The following is a 15,013-nucleotide window of genomic DNA, read 5'->3' as shown; positions in this document are numbered from 1 at the left end:
TGGCCACTAAAGATGAGAATATTTCACATTCAAATAGGGTGGATTTTGTAAAGCCATTGTCTGAACATTTCAAAGAAATGTCAGGCATTTCCCCCTTCCAAATTTAATATTTTGCTGAGACACTCAGCTAAGAAATATAAAAGTTGACCATGCACTGCATTAAAGAAATTCATAAATTTCCTTCAACAGATGTAAATCTTTTGCAGAGTACATTTTAAAAACCTTCTTTTCACAAAATTTCCTTTAGCTTTGGGGACCTTTTAAGCCATAAAAACCAGAAGAAACAAAAATAACTCTTAAAGAAGCAAGAGACTTGTGGAAATTTTCTTTTGTATCTAACCAGTATTTGTGTCCATCTGCCTTTGTCACTAAAAAAGACCCCACACGAACCACCAGTCCCACGTGGAAATGCCACGAAAAGGCACCATCTTTATAAAACGTTACACTGCCCTACTTTTGAACATGACCTGACCTTTGGGTTAACCAAACTTTCATTTGCTTAAGAAGAGCAGCTCGTTTTGCAGCAACATGCTCAAAATATTTATATAGCCAAATGTGGACATCAACAATATAAGGTACACATTCAAAAAAAAAAAAATAAGAAGAGGGGAAAATCCATTTTTGTCTGAGTTGCCTTCTGCAAAACTTCTGCTCCACAGAGGCTTACAAAATATCCTAAAAATAAGCAACAAAATCCGAGAGTTACCGTGATAGACTTTCGTCTCTGGAGATCCACCTTGCCTCTGGCTCCCTCCCCGAGACCAGCTTCCCTGAGCCCCGCAGGACATGGGAGAAGCCTCCATCTGCAAGCCCCGGCCAACTCCCCCTCGGCTTTTTACCCCTTTAGCAATTGCACTGACCTGATTGGAACGGATTCCCCGTGTTCCATTCAAAACCTTCTGTGAACACTCTCCTTCCTCCTCCGAAGTCACTGGCCTGCTGGAGCCCCTGGCCCCAGGGTTCCTCCTAAAGGACCACCGCTTGTGGACGGACACCAGGGTCACCTGTGCGTCACCCAGGGTCGCCAGGAAGGACGGCTCAGGGCTCCTGGGTGTCTCTCCCCCAGCTTCCTCCATCACAGTGTCCGCAGTCACACCTTTACCCACCATTCGAGCAAGCAGTTCACCCTCACCACACTACCTGGTCATGGGAGGAGCAAATGCTTTAAAAGTGTCCCCCTAAGTAGCAGGGGCAGGCCACCTGCTGTGCTCAGTCCTGCAGAGTCCCCTCTGCTCCGGAGCTGGTTCGGTGAGAGGCTGCCGGCCAAGTCCAGCAGCCGGCTTCGGAGCTCGGGCAGGCTGCACGCGGCTGGATATATATTTGCTCTTGTTTACCTACATCCTTCCAACCAACTGGCACCCTCTCACTCATCACACTGCATTCGGCACTGGGAATCTTTGCACACGGCCCTGCGCGTGCCCTCACCCAGCCCTGCCAGGACACCCCGCCAGCATGTGCGGGCGCCCAGCACGTAATCACCTCCCCAAGCTGAGCACAGTTTCCTCTCGGCCATGTGCACTGCCAGAACCCCAGCCTTGAGGCAGGGGAGAAACGACACTTCCTTTTATTACCAAACTTACAGGGCTTTCTTGGAATAACTTCAGCTGCCTCTTCCATAGCTCCAGAGCTGGCGGGGTGCAGCACACTAGGGGAGAGAAGTATTTCCTAGGCAACATGACTTGCATTTTCAAGAAGGTGTAAGAACGTTCCATGTTTCCTGCAGCTTTGTTTTCCCTTGGACCAACTTGGCTTAACTTCGGTGAGGACGACTGCAAAAACTCACTGGATAGCCAGGCTCATCCACTTTTTAGTGGTTAGGTCGGGACAGCCACGACCTAACCCACAGCTCAGGCTTCTCGGGCTACCCGCTGCTTCAGGAGGATTAAGAGAATCCAGGCGGCCTCGCGCTCTGCTGGGCAGCACTGTCTCCCCTTCTGCCCCCACAGGCTCGCTGCTGGGAAAGAGGCAACCTCACCCTCCAGGGGAAGGCACGGCTCTGCCAGCCGCTAATCCTGGCAACGCCGCCCCCTGCAAGTGTGCATGGGCGGAGTGTCCACACTGCGACTGAACCCGGTGAGTGAAACAGACACTATATTCTTTTTCTTTCCTCTCCTGGATGAGCGTGCCCCTGGCAGGGCAGGGTGGGGTCACAGTGGTGTGCCCCTAGAGCACTTAGAGCCCATGGCCTTCTGCTCCAGGGGACCGAGGATTCTGTCTCGCAGTGACCCTTCCTCCCCAATTAAAACAGCCACTGCTGCCCCAAGAAGTGCTGCCCCAGACACCTGTTCTCTCTGAGGGAAGGCAGTCTCATCACAGGCGCCCCAGGGCTGCCTGCTTTTCTGCCCCTCATGTGCTCTGTGGGGACTAGACCGCTTCTGAAACATGCTCAGGGCAGCCACCTCCTAAGTGTCTCGCTTGGCTTCTGATCTGCCCCGTGCTCAGTCAAAAAAGAACCTGCCTCTCTTTCCAAGACGTACCATGTGAATGAGTGACCAAAAAGGAATGGCACATTTGATGCTAAGCGCCTCCGCGCAGGCCGCAAAAGAGCCAGTTTGGAGGAGTCTGGGATATCTGGGCCTGCTTTCCGGCCATCACTCACGTCCTGCTTATCTAGGGTCTCCCTGTCTCCTGATAGGCTCCATCAAGGTCTGTGTGTGCCTGCGACCACCGCACAGTTCCTTCGTGTGCATCGTAAATATATTCTCTGGAAAGCTGCGGCTTATCTTTTTAAGCACAGATTAAAAAAAAAAAAAATTGTCCTTTTGGGTAGAAAGCCTTCCCCAAAGGTGTGGTTGATCTTTCTGCTGTCTTTTAAAATAGGAGTCACTGTAAGATTTCAACTTTTCCTTGGTGATAGGGGGTCACTGTAAATATAAATGTTTCTGTGCTGCAGCTTTGCATGATTAATAAGGAAAATATGTTGGAATCACACATCCCCAGTGCTTCCGAACAGTCTATTCTGTTAGCACCATAGAAAATTTGAATACTTTACTGTAAAATATTTTTACTTCTCCTAACTGGCCACTCAGACCCAGAACACAGCCAGAGAAAGGACCTGGGGCCAGGTTATAACAGGCCTGAAGTTTAGACTTTGTCCTGTGGACAGTGGAGAATTGCCAGTTTTTAACGCAAAGGACTTACATGATTTATATTTGTGATTTGGAAATACGGTTTGGGCAGGCATGAGAACGAAGACTCCAAGGTCGGGTGGCGGGGGAGAGGCAGCTATAGAGTTACAAGGAGCAGAGAAAATGAATAGCAGGGTAGGATTAAATAAATGAGGGGGCCCTCCAGGCTCAGTGATCCAGCGATCCGAGCTCGAGAGGACCTGTGGGGCACACTGCCCTTTCCAGTTTGGCAGAGATGAGGAGGAATGGGGGGAAGCATGTCTGGGGTGGAAATGGTGGCTTCTCCTTTGTTCCCACAGAGGCTAAGAGACCTGCAAAACAGCCAAAGCATGAACCACTTTCCCAGGCTGAGAATGGAGTCCAAACTCTCTTTCCGGCACCTCCCCCTTTCCTCACACCTGACCCCTGGGCTCCCCTCCTCTGCCCTGCTAATCCTGCTTATCCTTTAAGTCCTGCTCTCAGTGTGGCCTCCATTCACACCAGCAGGGCTCTGTCCCTTATCTGAATTCCAGTGTCACCAGTGTCAACACCACAGGCCTGGCAGGGACCGAGTCTCCGAGTGACTGGAGGCAAGTCTTCTCCCTCCACAGAGGCTGCCTCCAGATCAGTCCATCCTTGCTCCTGATGCCTAGCACGTGCCCGCACCACAAGTCACTGAAAGCCCCTAGAAGACAAGGTTCTTCTGTCTTACCTAACACAGTGACAAACAAACCTCATTCCCCAGATGTCACATAGAGGCTCACTGAGACCAAGCACAGCGGATCCCAAGGTGCTCTCCACCTAGGATTTCACGGTGGGTTTTGCCCCCTCGTCCCAGGGCAAGGGCAACCTTGGCTCTCATATTCCTTCCAGAGCTAAAGGTCTTCAAGGGTCTCCTCACACTAAATTACCTTTGCCTCTTACAGGTGCAAATTATATCAGCTATTCTCCAAAATAAATTCATCCTACCCACCTTCCCAGTCTCTGTGGATCCTTCTTGCATAAAAATAAAAATCCCTTTGGTGTCCTAACCAATCCTGTTACAACCTGAGGAGCCCGGGCCCAAAGGCAGATGGGCAGCTCATGTTTCCGTGAGCCTCTCAGCCTGATGACGTTCTGTGGAGGAGAGACATCTGGTTCCAGTATTTCAGCACCTGCCAGAGCTGAGCAGCTCACCCTGGGTGAGGCTTCTCAGAGAGAACGCTGGCCCAGTCCTCCCAAGACAGGCAGAGGAGCCGTGGATCCTGTGACAGGACAGGACCACAGAACCTGACACTAAGCCGCACGCTGGGAAGGAGTGGCCCGGAAGGTTCCCAGACAGAGAACATGAGCAGTACAAACAGCCCATCTTTCACAACGGAGGCGGAATGCTAATACATGAGTGTACTCTGGAGCCTGAGAGCTAACCATTTAGGCCCTATGTGCACTTTCTGCCCTCAGGAGTTTGTTAGCAGGTTCAGAGAGAACAGTACAGGACAGTGTTAAAGTATAAAAGAAATCCTTCCAACATTAGGTGCCTGGTGTGGGAGGGGTTGCTGCAGGCTAGTTGGCCTGGAAGACCTGCTGGGGGGAAGGACTCAGGGGCTGCTCCTCACATCCCTAGGAACTGGGGTTTCTGAGACTGAAACAGCTCAGCACAACTTCTAGATTAGCTATTCACAGGAGAGGAAAGAAGGAAAACCCTGGCTGGATGGCCTACAGCAAAAAAAATTAAAATGGTTCTAAATCATAAAGAGACTGGGCAGGGCCAAAAAAAGAAACACTTGAGACTGTCAGAATAAAAGGGAATGTCTCCATTCTAAGCTTAATCACATGCACCTCAGCTTCTGTGGCTGCCCTTGCCATCGGAGGCCCACCTGGCCCAACTCCAGCCCTCATTCCTTCTATGTTCCCACAGACTCCAGGTCTGTCTGCTCCCAGCTAAATGCGGATGAGACCTAACACAGCCAGGCTGCCCCGCCATGCTGCCTTGAGTCCAGGAAGCTGGAGAGATCCCTTGGTGCCGCCGGCAGTCCAACTGTGCATCTCCCTCATCTTCTCCCTCTCCCTCTTCTAGAAGACCCGCCACACGTCCACCTCTCCCTCCTGCTCCTCTGACCTCCACTACCTACCGCTATCCCCATGGATGAGCCTGTCAACATCTCAACCACCCACCCACCCACATCCATCCTTCCCTCTGGCTGCAGGGAGAACTGTCCTTGCCCCCCAGGTCAGGCCCCAAGTACCTGCCCCCTCCTGGCTTTCCTCCAACACTGCCCCCCCACCTGGCCCCCGGCCAGCTCCTTCTCCAAGGCCTTCACAGGAGCCTACTATTAGTCCCCAAAGTCCTTCATGCTAGAGTGGCTTGCTGCTCAGCCCTCGCTTGGATCCTGTCCCTGTCTGTACTCATTCCTTGGTGAGCTCATTCAGTCCAAGACCAATACACCTCTACCCAGCAACTCCCAATTCCACACGGAGGGATCCGAGAGCCTCACCATCTCCCGCTGGATAGTTAACATGCACTGTGCGTGTTAACTTATCTAAATCTGAGCTCCCAGGATGCTGTCCCTTCCCTGCTTCCGCCAGTCTTTCCCATCTCCATCCTTCTACCTGCCCTGGGAAAACCTGCATTAGACCTTGACGAGAACGGTCTCCTTTCACACCTGCAGGCAGATGTTCGGTGGATTCTGTCAGTGCCATCTTTAACTACATCCGACACCCAGTCACTTCTCAGCAGCCCCCCCCCCCCCATAGCCCTGGTCCCAACTTCCAGCACGCCTCACCTGCACTATTCAAACAACCCCCTAAGTGACCTCTGGCCTTTCTTCTTGGTCCCTAGAGTCTCTTCTCAACACCCAAACCAGAGAACCCCCTTGAGGGGAAGTCAGATGACCGCAGCCGGCTTTCCAGCCGGTCCTCCCACCACTCACCCCTCACTCACTCAGCTAAAACCATTTGGATCCTGCTGTTTCTGCAATAAAGCAAGGCTTGCCCCCACCTTTGGGACTCCCCCCCGCAACCTACTCTCTGGGCCTTAAAAACAACCTTCTCCCAACACCCCTTGTCCAGATGGCTCACTTCCTCACCTTCTTTAGGTCTTTGCTCAAATGTCACCTTCTCTGTGGCTTGCCCCTAATTACCCTGTTTATATTTCAAACACTCTCCCTCCCTATGGTCCTTCCCTGCTTATTTTTCAGAGCACTCAACTATCATCTGATACAGTAATATATATTTTGTTTACAGACCGTCTCTCCAGTAGGATGTAAATCTCCCAAGGGCAGGACCCCTTGTCTGTTTTCTTTTCTCACCTCTATTCCCAGCACGACAGCAGTGCTTATATTTAAGCTTCTTGATAAATATTTGTTGAAGGAATGACACAGAAAACAAAACAAAAATAACTTACATATTTGCTTGCTATAAAACAAAACAGGGACTACTCAACTTGCAAGCAAGTATTCAACGTTCAGAAGGTGTCCCATGCAAAGCTGGCTCTCTTCTCCCTTACTTATTCCTTCCCCCTCCAAGCCAACAGTCTAAACTCAATTACTATGGAGAACAGGCACTGACCTTGTTTAAAAAAAAAAATTCAACTGAGTACATCTGAAGATTTGATTGGCTTTATTAAACGATCCATCCATGCATGGGGCAGCATCCCCTTGATCAAGCAGAGGGGCGTTCCCGGGAGTTGCATAAAATGGAAGATTTTAAGGGAAGAAGAGTGGGTCATGAAAGTTGTAAGCAAAAGACAAGACTGTTTCAGGCAAGATCACTTTCCTTTAGTGGGAAGAGCAGAGGGTCTTACTATGCAGATTACCTCATCTTCCTTTAGGGGGATGGAGAAGACCCATGTGACAGATTACGTCATCGGTGCTTATCAGAAAACTCCTGACTAACGCCTTCAGAGTTGTATTCCTGCAGGAGGTTGAAACTGCAATTAGATTAGGTACCAAACCTGCTAGTTTATAGTGAAGGGGACTTAACCTAAGTGATGCCATTTTGATCCTGTGGTTTTCTTTTTAACACATTCCACCTAAGTGAGGCTCTCAGGCTCCAGAGTTTCCAAGAGTATGTTAGTAGCTGGAGTTTTACACACTAAAATCTTCTAATTTAAAAATGTTGAAAACAGACACAGAGTTCTGGCCAAAGAAATACAAGGAAAAGCTGCTTGTTGGAGCTCCTGAGGAGGTTCCCCAAAAGAGAGAGTAGACTGGTCCTTACCCCTTCCTCATTTCTGCTGTGTGTGACATAGATTAAAGGGCTGGAGTCCTGGCAGCCATCTTAGGGCCATGAGTTATCCACAAAGATGAGCGTTGCATCCTAGCTTTCTAGAGCAGACAGAAAAGAAGTCTGTGTCCCTGATGACCCTGGAGATGCCACACCAACCTGAACACATGCCTCCAGACTTCACTAACAGCCATATTGCTGGATTTTCTGTTACCCATAGCCAAACATAATTCTAATACAAGTGTCAAATGCAGTAGAGGGGAGTGACTTCTGGCATGGCAGTGTGAGCTGTGCAGACCAGCTCCCCAGTGAAACTGGTGAAAATTATTTTAAAGAAACCAAACAAACAAGGAAAAGGCTCTCGAAATGATCCTAAAAAATACAGCAAATGAAAAAAATGAAATAAAATGAAAAAAACACCTCTTAAAATTTGGTAAGAACAGCAAGAGTCGATGCTGTTGAATCAAGACCACACTCCCTCCCTTCTCTGAACTCACTAAGGTGGAAAACTCCACTTGATTGGTGCAGTCAAGAACACAGGGATTCCTCTCCACCCAGCTACCAGTCAGTGGGCTTTCTTCCCAGGAGGGGCAAGACATCAGCATTTCTCACCCTGGCCATCTCATCCTGGAGGCTAAGTTGTAGGCTAATGCAGCCAAGAGGTGGAGGGTCTCTTCTTCCATCTCATCCCCACTGATGGTATGAAGGCTCTACCTTGAGAACGGTGCACCCAGAATATGGTACCCCAACTGCCCTTGCCAGGACTCATAATGTGGAAGAGAGGAAAATGGAGAGGAAAACGGAGCAGAACTGAGGGTACTGCCTGCCCCCTGCTGCCGCGAATTCCCTTTCCCAAGCACTCAGCTCCTACAGAGGGAGAATCACTCAGAGAGAAGTGTGACATTGTTCTCATTCCCAGCTCAAGCCTTGGTTCAGAAGTTCTGCCTGGGTGAAAGGCAACTGGGTGGAGAATGGTAGATCCATTGGACCAGTTTAAACTCTAGGCTGGCCAGTTTGCTGGAGTAACAAGGAGGGGTGGGGCGGTGGGGGTGGAGAGAGCCCAGAGGAGCATGGCCTGGGGTCAGAACAAATCTCAAAACACTGAGCTCAGAGAGCCTGGGTGGCTCAGCTGGTTAAGCCACTGCCTTTGGCTCAGGTCATAATCTCAGGATCCTAATATCAAGCCCCACATTGAGCTCTCTGCTCTGTAGGGAGCCTGCTTCCCCCTCTCTCTCTGCCTGCCTCTGCCTACTTGTGATATCTCTCTCTCTCTCTGTCAAATAAATAAATAAAATCTTTTAAAAAATAAAGTAAAATATAAAAAACACTAAGCTCAAGAACATCCCATCAAAGGGTAGTTGGTGGTGAGGAAGTAGCAGTATCCAGAATCATCTAAAATGTCCAGTTTCTACCCCAAAATTGTGAGACGTGCAAAGAAAAAGTATGATCCACACATCAGGGGGAAACAAAGCAGCCAACAGAAACTGCCTGTGACTACAACTGGATACAGGATTTACTATACAAAGACTGAAACCATTAAAACAATTTGAACTAAAGGAAGGGATGATGACACGTTGCATTAAATAGAGAAATATCAATAAGGAGATAGAAAGTATAAAAAAGAACAAAATGGAAATTCTGGAGTTGAAAAGTATAGTAACTGAAATGAAAATTCACTAGTTGGGTCCAACGGTAGATTTGAACTGAAAGAATTAGCCAACAAGAAGAGATCAAAGAGATAATGTAATCTAACAACAGGGAGGAAACAAGGACTGAAGAAAACTGAATAAAACCTCATGAAACAGGGGCACCTGGGTGGCTCAGTTGGTTAAGCATCTGCCTTTGGCTTGGGTCATGATCCTGGGGTCCTGGAATTGAGCCGAGCATCGAGCTCCTTGCTCAGCAGGGAGTCTGCTTCTCCCTCTCCCTCTGCTCCTCCCACTGCCTGTGCTCTCTCTTCCTCTGACAAATAAATAAATAAAATCTTAAAAAAAAGAACAAGAATTCAGGAAACTGAGTCTCACAGAGTTAATGAGGTTGCAACTCAAGGAAAGTTTAAAGCTTGTTTCTCAGAGAACTGCTTCCCCCTAATCAGCTATTGTGTCTTTTCAGACCCCAGTATCTAATCCACTCGTGGTCTCTGAAGAAGCCTGGACTCAAGGTCAACTGATGTGGTTCCAGCCTATGAACAAGCAAGGCCCTGACTTCCTTACCCAAGATAAGGAGCCCAAGACCCCTTGCAGTTTATACCAGCTCTTGGAGCATACGCACACCCCTTCTCCCTGTCCTAAGATAACGTCCTAACATTAGGGGCTCAATTTTGTTTCATTCTGATATTGTCTTCCCCTAAAGTAAACATGGGACATATGTTACGTATGTGTTTGCTCAATACACACACTCCATCGTTCCTCATGAAGTCATAAGTTTCTCCCCCCCCTCATCAATATGTAGAAAATCTCAACCCCTAAATGTTATAAAAAACTTGTTCTGTCCCCCTTCTGGGAAGTGGGTTTCAGGATTGCCCTCCCAACTCCTCATCTGTCTGCCTCTCGAATAAACCCTGATCTTGCTGCAAATCAGTCTGGGCTGTTGGCTTTGCTGTACATCAGGCAGACAGGCTTGGTCTTGGTTACACTCATGGGAATTTGGGACACCATTACCCACGCCACATATGTGTGATGAGAGACCAGGAAAAAGGAACAGGAAAAATACTCAAAGAAATAGTACTAAAAGCCCCAAATTTATTTATTTTTTTAAAGATTTTATTTATTTATTTATTTGACAAACAGAGAGAGAGAGATCACAAGTAGGCAGAGAGGCAGTCAGAGAAAGAGGAGGAAGCAGGCTCCCTGCTGAGCAGAGTGCCCGATGCAGGGGCTCGATCCCAGGATCCTGAGATCATGACCTGAGCCGAAGGCAGAGGCGTAACCCACTAAGCCACCCAGGCGTCCCTAAAAACCCCAAATCTAATGGGAAAAAAACAGCCGATACATCCAGAAAGTTTGATAAACTTTAGATTCAAAAAACACAAATAGACTAAAAATAAAAGAATGGAAAAAGATGTAGCAGGCAAACAGTAACAAGAAAGCTGATGTGGCTAGGCTGACAAACTAAACAGACTTTAAAACAATGTTACCAGAAACAAAGAGGTACATTTTATAATGATAAAACCTGCCACCAGGAAGATATAAAAATTATAAACATACACATCTAAGAACAGCTCACAAAATACATGACAAAAAAAAAAAAAAAACTGACAGAAATAAATAGAAAAAAAGACAATTTCCCAGGGACAGTTGGAAACTTCAACACCCACTTTCAATGGGTGAAACAAACTGGGCAGAGCATCAACAAGGAAACAGGTGATACTGTGATTTATAATAAGAAATATCTATTTGGGGAGTGCCTGGGTGCCTCAGTCAGCATCTGTCTTCGGCTCAGGTCATGATCTCACAGTCCTGGGATCAAGCCCCAGGTCGGGCTCTCTGATCAGGGGGAGCCTGCTTCTGCCTCTCCCTGCCACTCCCCCTGCTTGTGCTCTCTCCCTCTCTGTCAAAGCAATAAATAAAATATTGTTTAATATAAGGAAGAAAGAAAATAGGAAAGAAGGAAGGAATAAATAAATATTTGGTCTCCTAAAGCCCTTGGAAATTTCTAAGTGATGTGTGATTAAAGTTCTCTCTCTGACCCTGCCCAATGTAGCACTTCCATCTGGCTGTTCCGGAGTTATATCTTTTATAATACACTGATGTAAGTAAGTACTTCCCTGAGTTCTGTGAGTCACTCTAGCAAATTAATTGAACCCAAAGAGGGGGTTGTTGGACCATCCATCCTATGGTCATTCAGACACATAGGTGACAATGTGGACTGGGGACTGGTGTCTGAAGTGGCAGGTAGGAGGGGAGTCTTGTAGGACTGAGCCCTGAACCTGTGGGATCTGATGCTATCTCCAGGTAGATAGCTTAAGGATGAAGTTAAATTGTAGAACACTCAGCTGGCTCAAGAATTGCTTGGTGTACTGGGCACCTGGGTGGCTCAGTGGGTTAGTGCCTTTAGCTCGGGTCATGGTCTCAGGGTCTTGGGATCAAGCCCCGTGTCGGGTTCTCTGCTCGGCGGGGAGCCTGTTTCCACCCACCGCCCCCCACCCCCGCCTGCCTGTCTGTCTGCTTGTGATCTCTGTCTGTCAAATAAATAAATAAAATCTTATTATAAAAAAAAAAAACAAAAAACAATTGCTTGGTGTGGACAAAAAAACCCAGACACTGGCATTGGTACCAGAGTTGCAGAACAGAAGATAGGAACAACACTATAAACCAATCAGACCTCCCCGATATAGACAGAACCCTCCACCTGAGAACAGTATAATAGACCTGTTTTCGAGTGTACATGGAACATTCTTCAGGATATACCATAGGCTAGGCCATAAAATAAATCTCAAAAATTTAAAACAATGGAAATAATGAAAAGTTCAACCACAGTAGAATCAGTAACAGAAAGAAATCTGGGAAACTCACAAATATGCGGAAGTTAAGCAGGACATTCCTTAATAACCAGTGGGTCAAAGAAGAAATCAAAAGGAAGATTAGGGGGGCGCCTGGGTGGCTCAGTGGGTTAAAGCCTCTGCCTTCAGCTCAGGTCATGATCTCAGGGTCCTGGGATCAAGTCCCACATCAGGATCTCTGCTCGGCAGGGAGCCTGCTTCCTCCTCTCTCTGCCTTCCTCTCTGCCTACTTCTGATCTGTCTCTGTCAAAGAAATAAATAAAATCTTAAAAAAAAAAAAAAAAAGGAAGATTAGGAAATACTTTGGAGACAAATGAAATGAAGACACAACATACCAAAATTTATGGGATGCACCTAAAGCAGTGCTTAAAGGGAAACTGATAGTACTCATTGCCTGTATTAAGAAAGAAGAAGGATCTCAAATCGATAACCCAACCTTCTGCTTAAGACACTGGAAAAAGATGACTAAAGTAAACGTAAAGAAGCAGAAGGAAATTCTATTAGTATCCTAGTATTGCTGTAACAAAACACCACAAATTGAGTACTAGAAATTTATTCTCCCGTAGTTCTGGTGGCTAGAAGTCAAAATTTCCCTTTTTGGAGCTCTGAAGGAGAATCTGTTCCATGACTGTCTCCTACTTCCTGGTGGTTGCTGGCAATCCTTAGCATTTCTTGGTAAATGGAAGCATCCCTCCAATCTGTTTCTATAATCATATGCCATTCTCTTCTCTGTGTCTTCACATGGCATTCTTTTAAGAATAGCAGAAATTGGATTTAAGGTCTACCAGAAGCCCGTATGATTTCATCTTAATGTAACTAATTACACCTGCAAAGACCCTACTTCCATATAAAATGACACTCATAGGTACGAGGGCTTGGGACTCCAACCTATCTTTCAGGAGACACAGTTCAACCCATGACACAAGAGAATAAAGGACTAGAGTAGAAATTAATGAAATAGAGAATAGAAGAATACAGAAAACTGTCAAAACCAAAAGCTGATTCTTTGAAAAGATCAACAAAATCGGTAACCCTTCAGCTAGAATGACCAAGAAAACATAGAGAGAAGACTCAAAGTATGAGAATCAGAAATGAAAGAGGGGTTATTATCACTGATCTTAAAGAAATTAGGATTATAAAGGAATACCAGAAACAACTGTATGCCAGTAAATTAGATATCTTGGATGCAACAGGCCAATCCTACCAAAAGAAATAGACCATCTGAATCAATTTTCAACAAGTAAGATCTTGAATTAGTAATTGGAAGTCTTCCCATGAAGAAAAGCCCAAGCTCAGATAGCTTTAACACTGAATACCATCAAAGATTAATTGAGGAATATACAAAATGTTAATAAAGTCTTAAAAAAAAAAAAAACCCAGGTGGGGTTATGGACATTGGGGAGGGTATGTGCTATGGTGAGTACTGTGAAGTGTGTAAACCTGGCGATTCACAGACCTGTACCCCTGGGGATAAAAATATATTATATGTTTATAAAAAATTAAAAAAAAAACCAAACCCAAAAGACAAAGGAATGCTTCTCAACTCATTCTATGCATGAAGCCAGCATTACCCTGATACTAAAAACCAGTCAAAGACATCACAAGAAAGCTACAAACCAGTATCTCATGGGAATATGGACATGAAAATTCCTCATCTATATTAAAGGAAACCCAGTCCAGCAACATATACAAAGATTACATGCTATGACCAAGTGGGATTTGTCCCAAGAATGAAAGTCTGGTTTAACATCCAAAATCAATTAATGGAACACACCACATTGAAAGAATAAAAATCAAAAGATGGTCATCCCAATAGACACAGAGAAAGCATATGACAAAATCTAAAATCCTTTCATGATAAAAACACTTGAGAAACTAGGAATTGGGAGGGAACTTCATCAACCTGACTACGGGTATCCATGAAAAACCTACACCTAACATTGTACGTTATGGTGAAAGACTGGAAGCTTTCCCCAAGATCAGGAACAAGACAAAGATTTCCGTTTATATGAAATCTTCACAGTAGGGAAATCTAAAGAGCTAGAAAGTAGATTCATAGTTGCTTAGGCGTGGGGATCATGGGGAGGAAGGGAGTGAGAGCTGAAGGTGTAGGGTTTCTTTCTGAGGTAACAAAAATTCTAAAATTGACTGTGGTTGATAAATGCATGTATCTGTGAGTTACATCTCAAGAAAGCTTTTTTTTTTTTTTAATGTAGTAGAGAGACTATTAAAAGAAGAATTGGGGAGGATATGCCTTTGACATTCATGGAAACCTAGAGGTTCCAGGCGAGTGGTAAAATACTAGGAACAGAAGTGGATAGAGTGCCAGCGTATACCAGCAGATTGCTAGTAGCTGCAAAATCCCACAAACTACCCAAATCCTTCAAGGAAAAAGGGTTACTGATGCTATATTCCCACAGTGGCATAATGCATAGCAACGAATCTTAGAAACTCAATGTCCAGTCAATTAAACTACCGGGAATACACCAAAATAAAAAGCTTCTGCACAGCAAAAGAAACCACCAAAAAAAACAAAAAACCAACCTACCATACTGAATGGGAGAAGATAGTTGCAAGTGACATATCCGATAAAGGGCTAATACATAAAGAATTTACACAACTCAGGGCACCTCAGTGGCTCAGTTGGTTAAGCGTCTGCCTTTGGCTCAGGTCATGATCCTGGGGTCGTGGAATCAAGTCCCACATTGGGCTCCCTGCTCAGCGGGGACGCTGCTTCCCTCCTTGCCCTCTGCCCTGCTTGTTCTTGCTCTCACTTGCTCTCTCTCAAATAAATAAAAATCTTTAAAAAAAAAAAGAACTTTTATAACTCAACACCAAGGAAACACATAATCCAATTAAAAATGAGCAGAGAACTTGAGCATTTTTTCAAAGACATACAGGTGGCCAACAGACCCATGAAGAGATGTTCAACATCACTAATCTTCAGGGAAATTCTAATTAAAACCACAATAAGATTATCACCTCACACCTGTCAGAATGGCTAAAATCAAAAACACAAGAAACAAGTGCTGGCGAGGATGTGGAGAAAGGGGAACCCAGGCACATTGTTGATGGGAATGCAAACTGGTGCAGCCAGTGGAAAACAGTATGGAGGTTCTTAAAAAAAAAATTAAAAACAGAAATACCATGTGATCCAGGAATTCCAGTACTGGATATTTACCTGAAGAAAAGTAAAACATTG

General features: G+C 45.9%; 1 protein-coding gene across 6 annotated transcripts in view; it reads right to left on the bottom strand.

The window, feature by feature from the left end:
- ATP7B (ATPase copper transporting beta) overlaps positions 1-15,013 on the bottom strand; it is a 71,886-nt gene that overhangs the window by 49,910 nt on the left and 6,963 nt on the right. The window contains exon 1 of one of the 6 annotated variants that reach the window (XM_047723307.1): positions 1,581-1,712. The exons of 4 other annotated variants lie outside the window; for them this stretch is intronic. In XM_047723307.1, the coding sequence (XP_047579263.1) occupies positions 1,581-1,712 (132 nt within the window). Of the gene's footprint in view, positions 1-860; positions 1,310-1,580; positions 1,713-15,013 lie in introns of those variants that run through there. One more of the 6 variants, XM_047723306.1, reaches the window with a different exon arrangement.

The sequence above is a fragment of the Lutra lutra genome, chromosome 3 (assembly GCF_902655055.1).
Source record: "Lutra lutra chromosome 3, mLutLut1.2, whole genome shotgun sequence".
Taxonomy (NCBI): Eukaryota; Metazoa; Chordata; class Mammalia; order Carnivora; family Mustelidae; genus Lutra; species Lutra lutra.
Note: the sequence above shows the minus strand (reverse complement) of the source record. Positions and strands in the feature narration are given on the sequence as shown.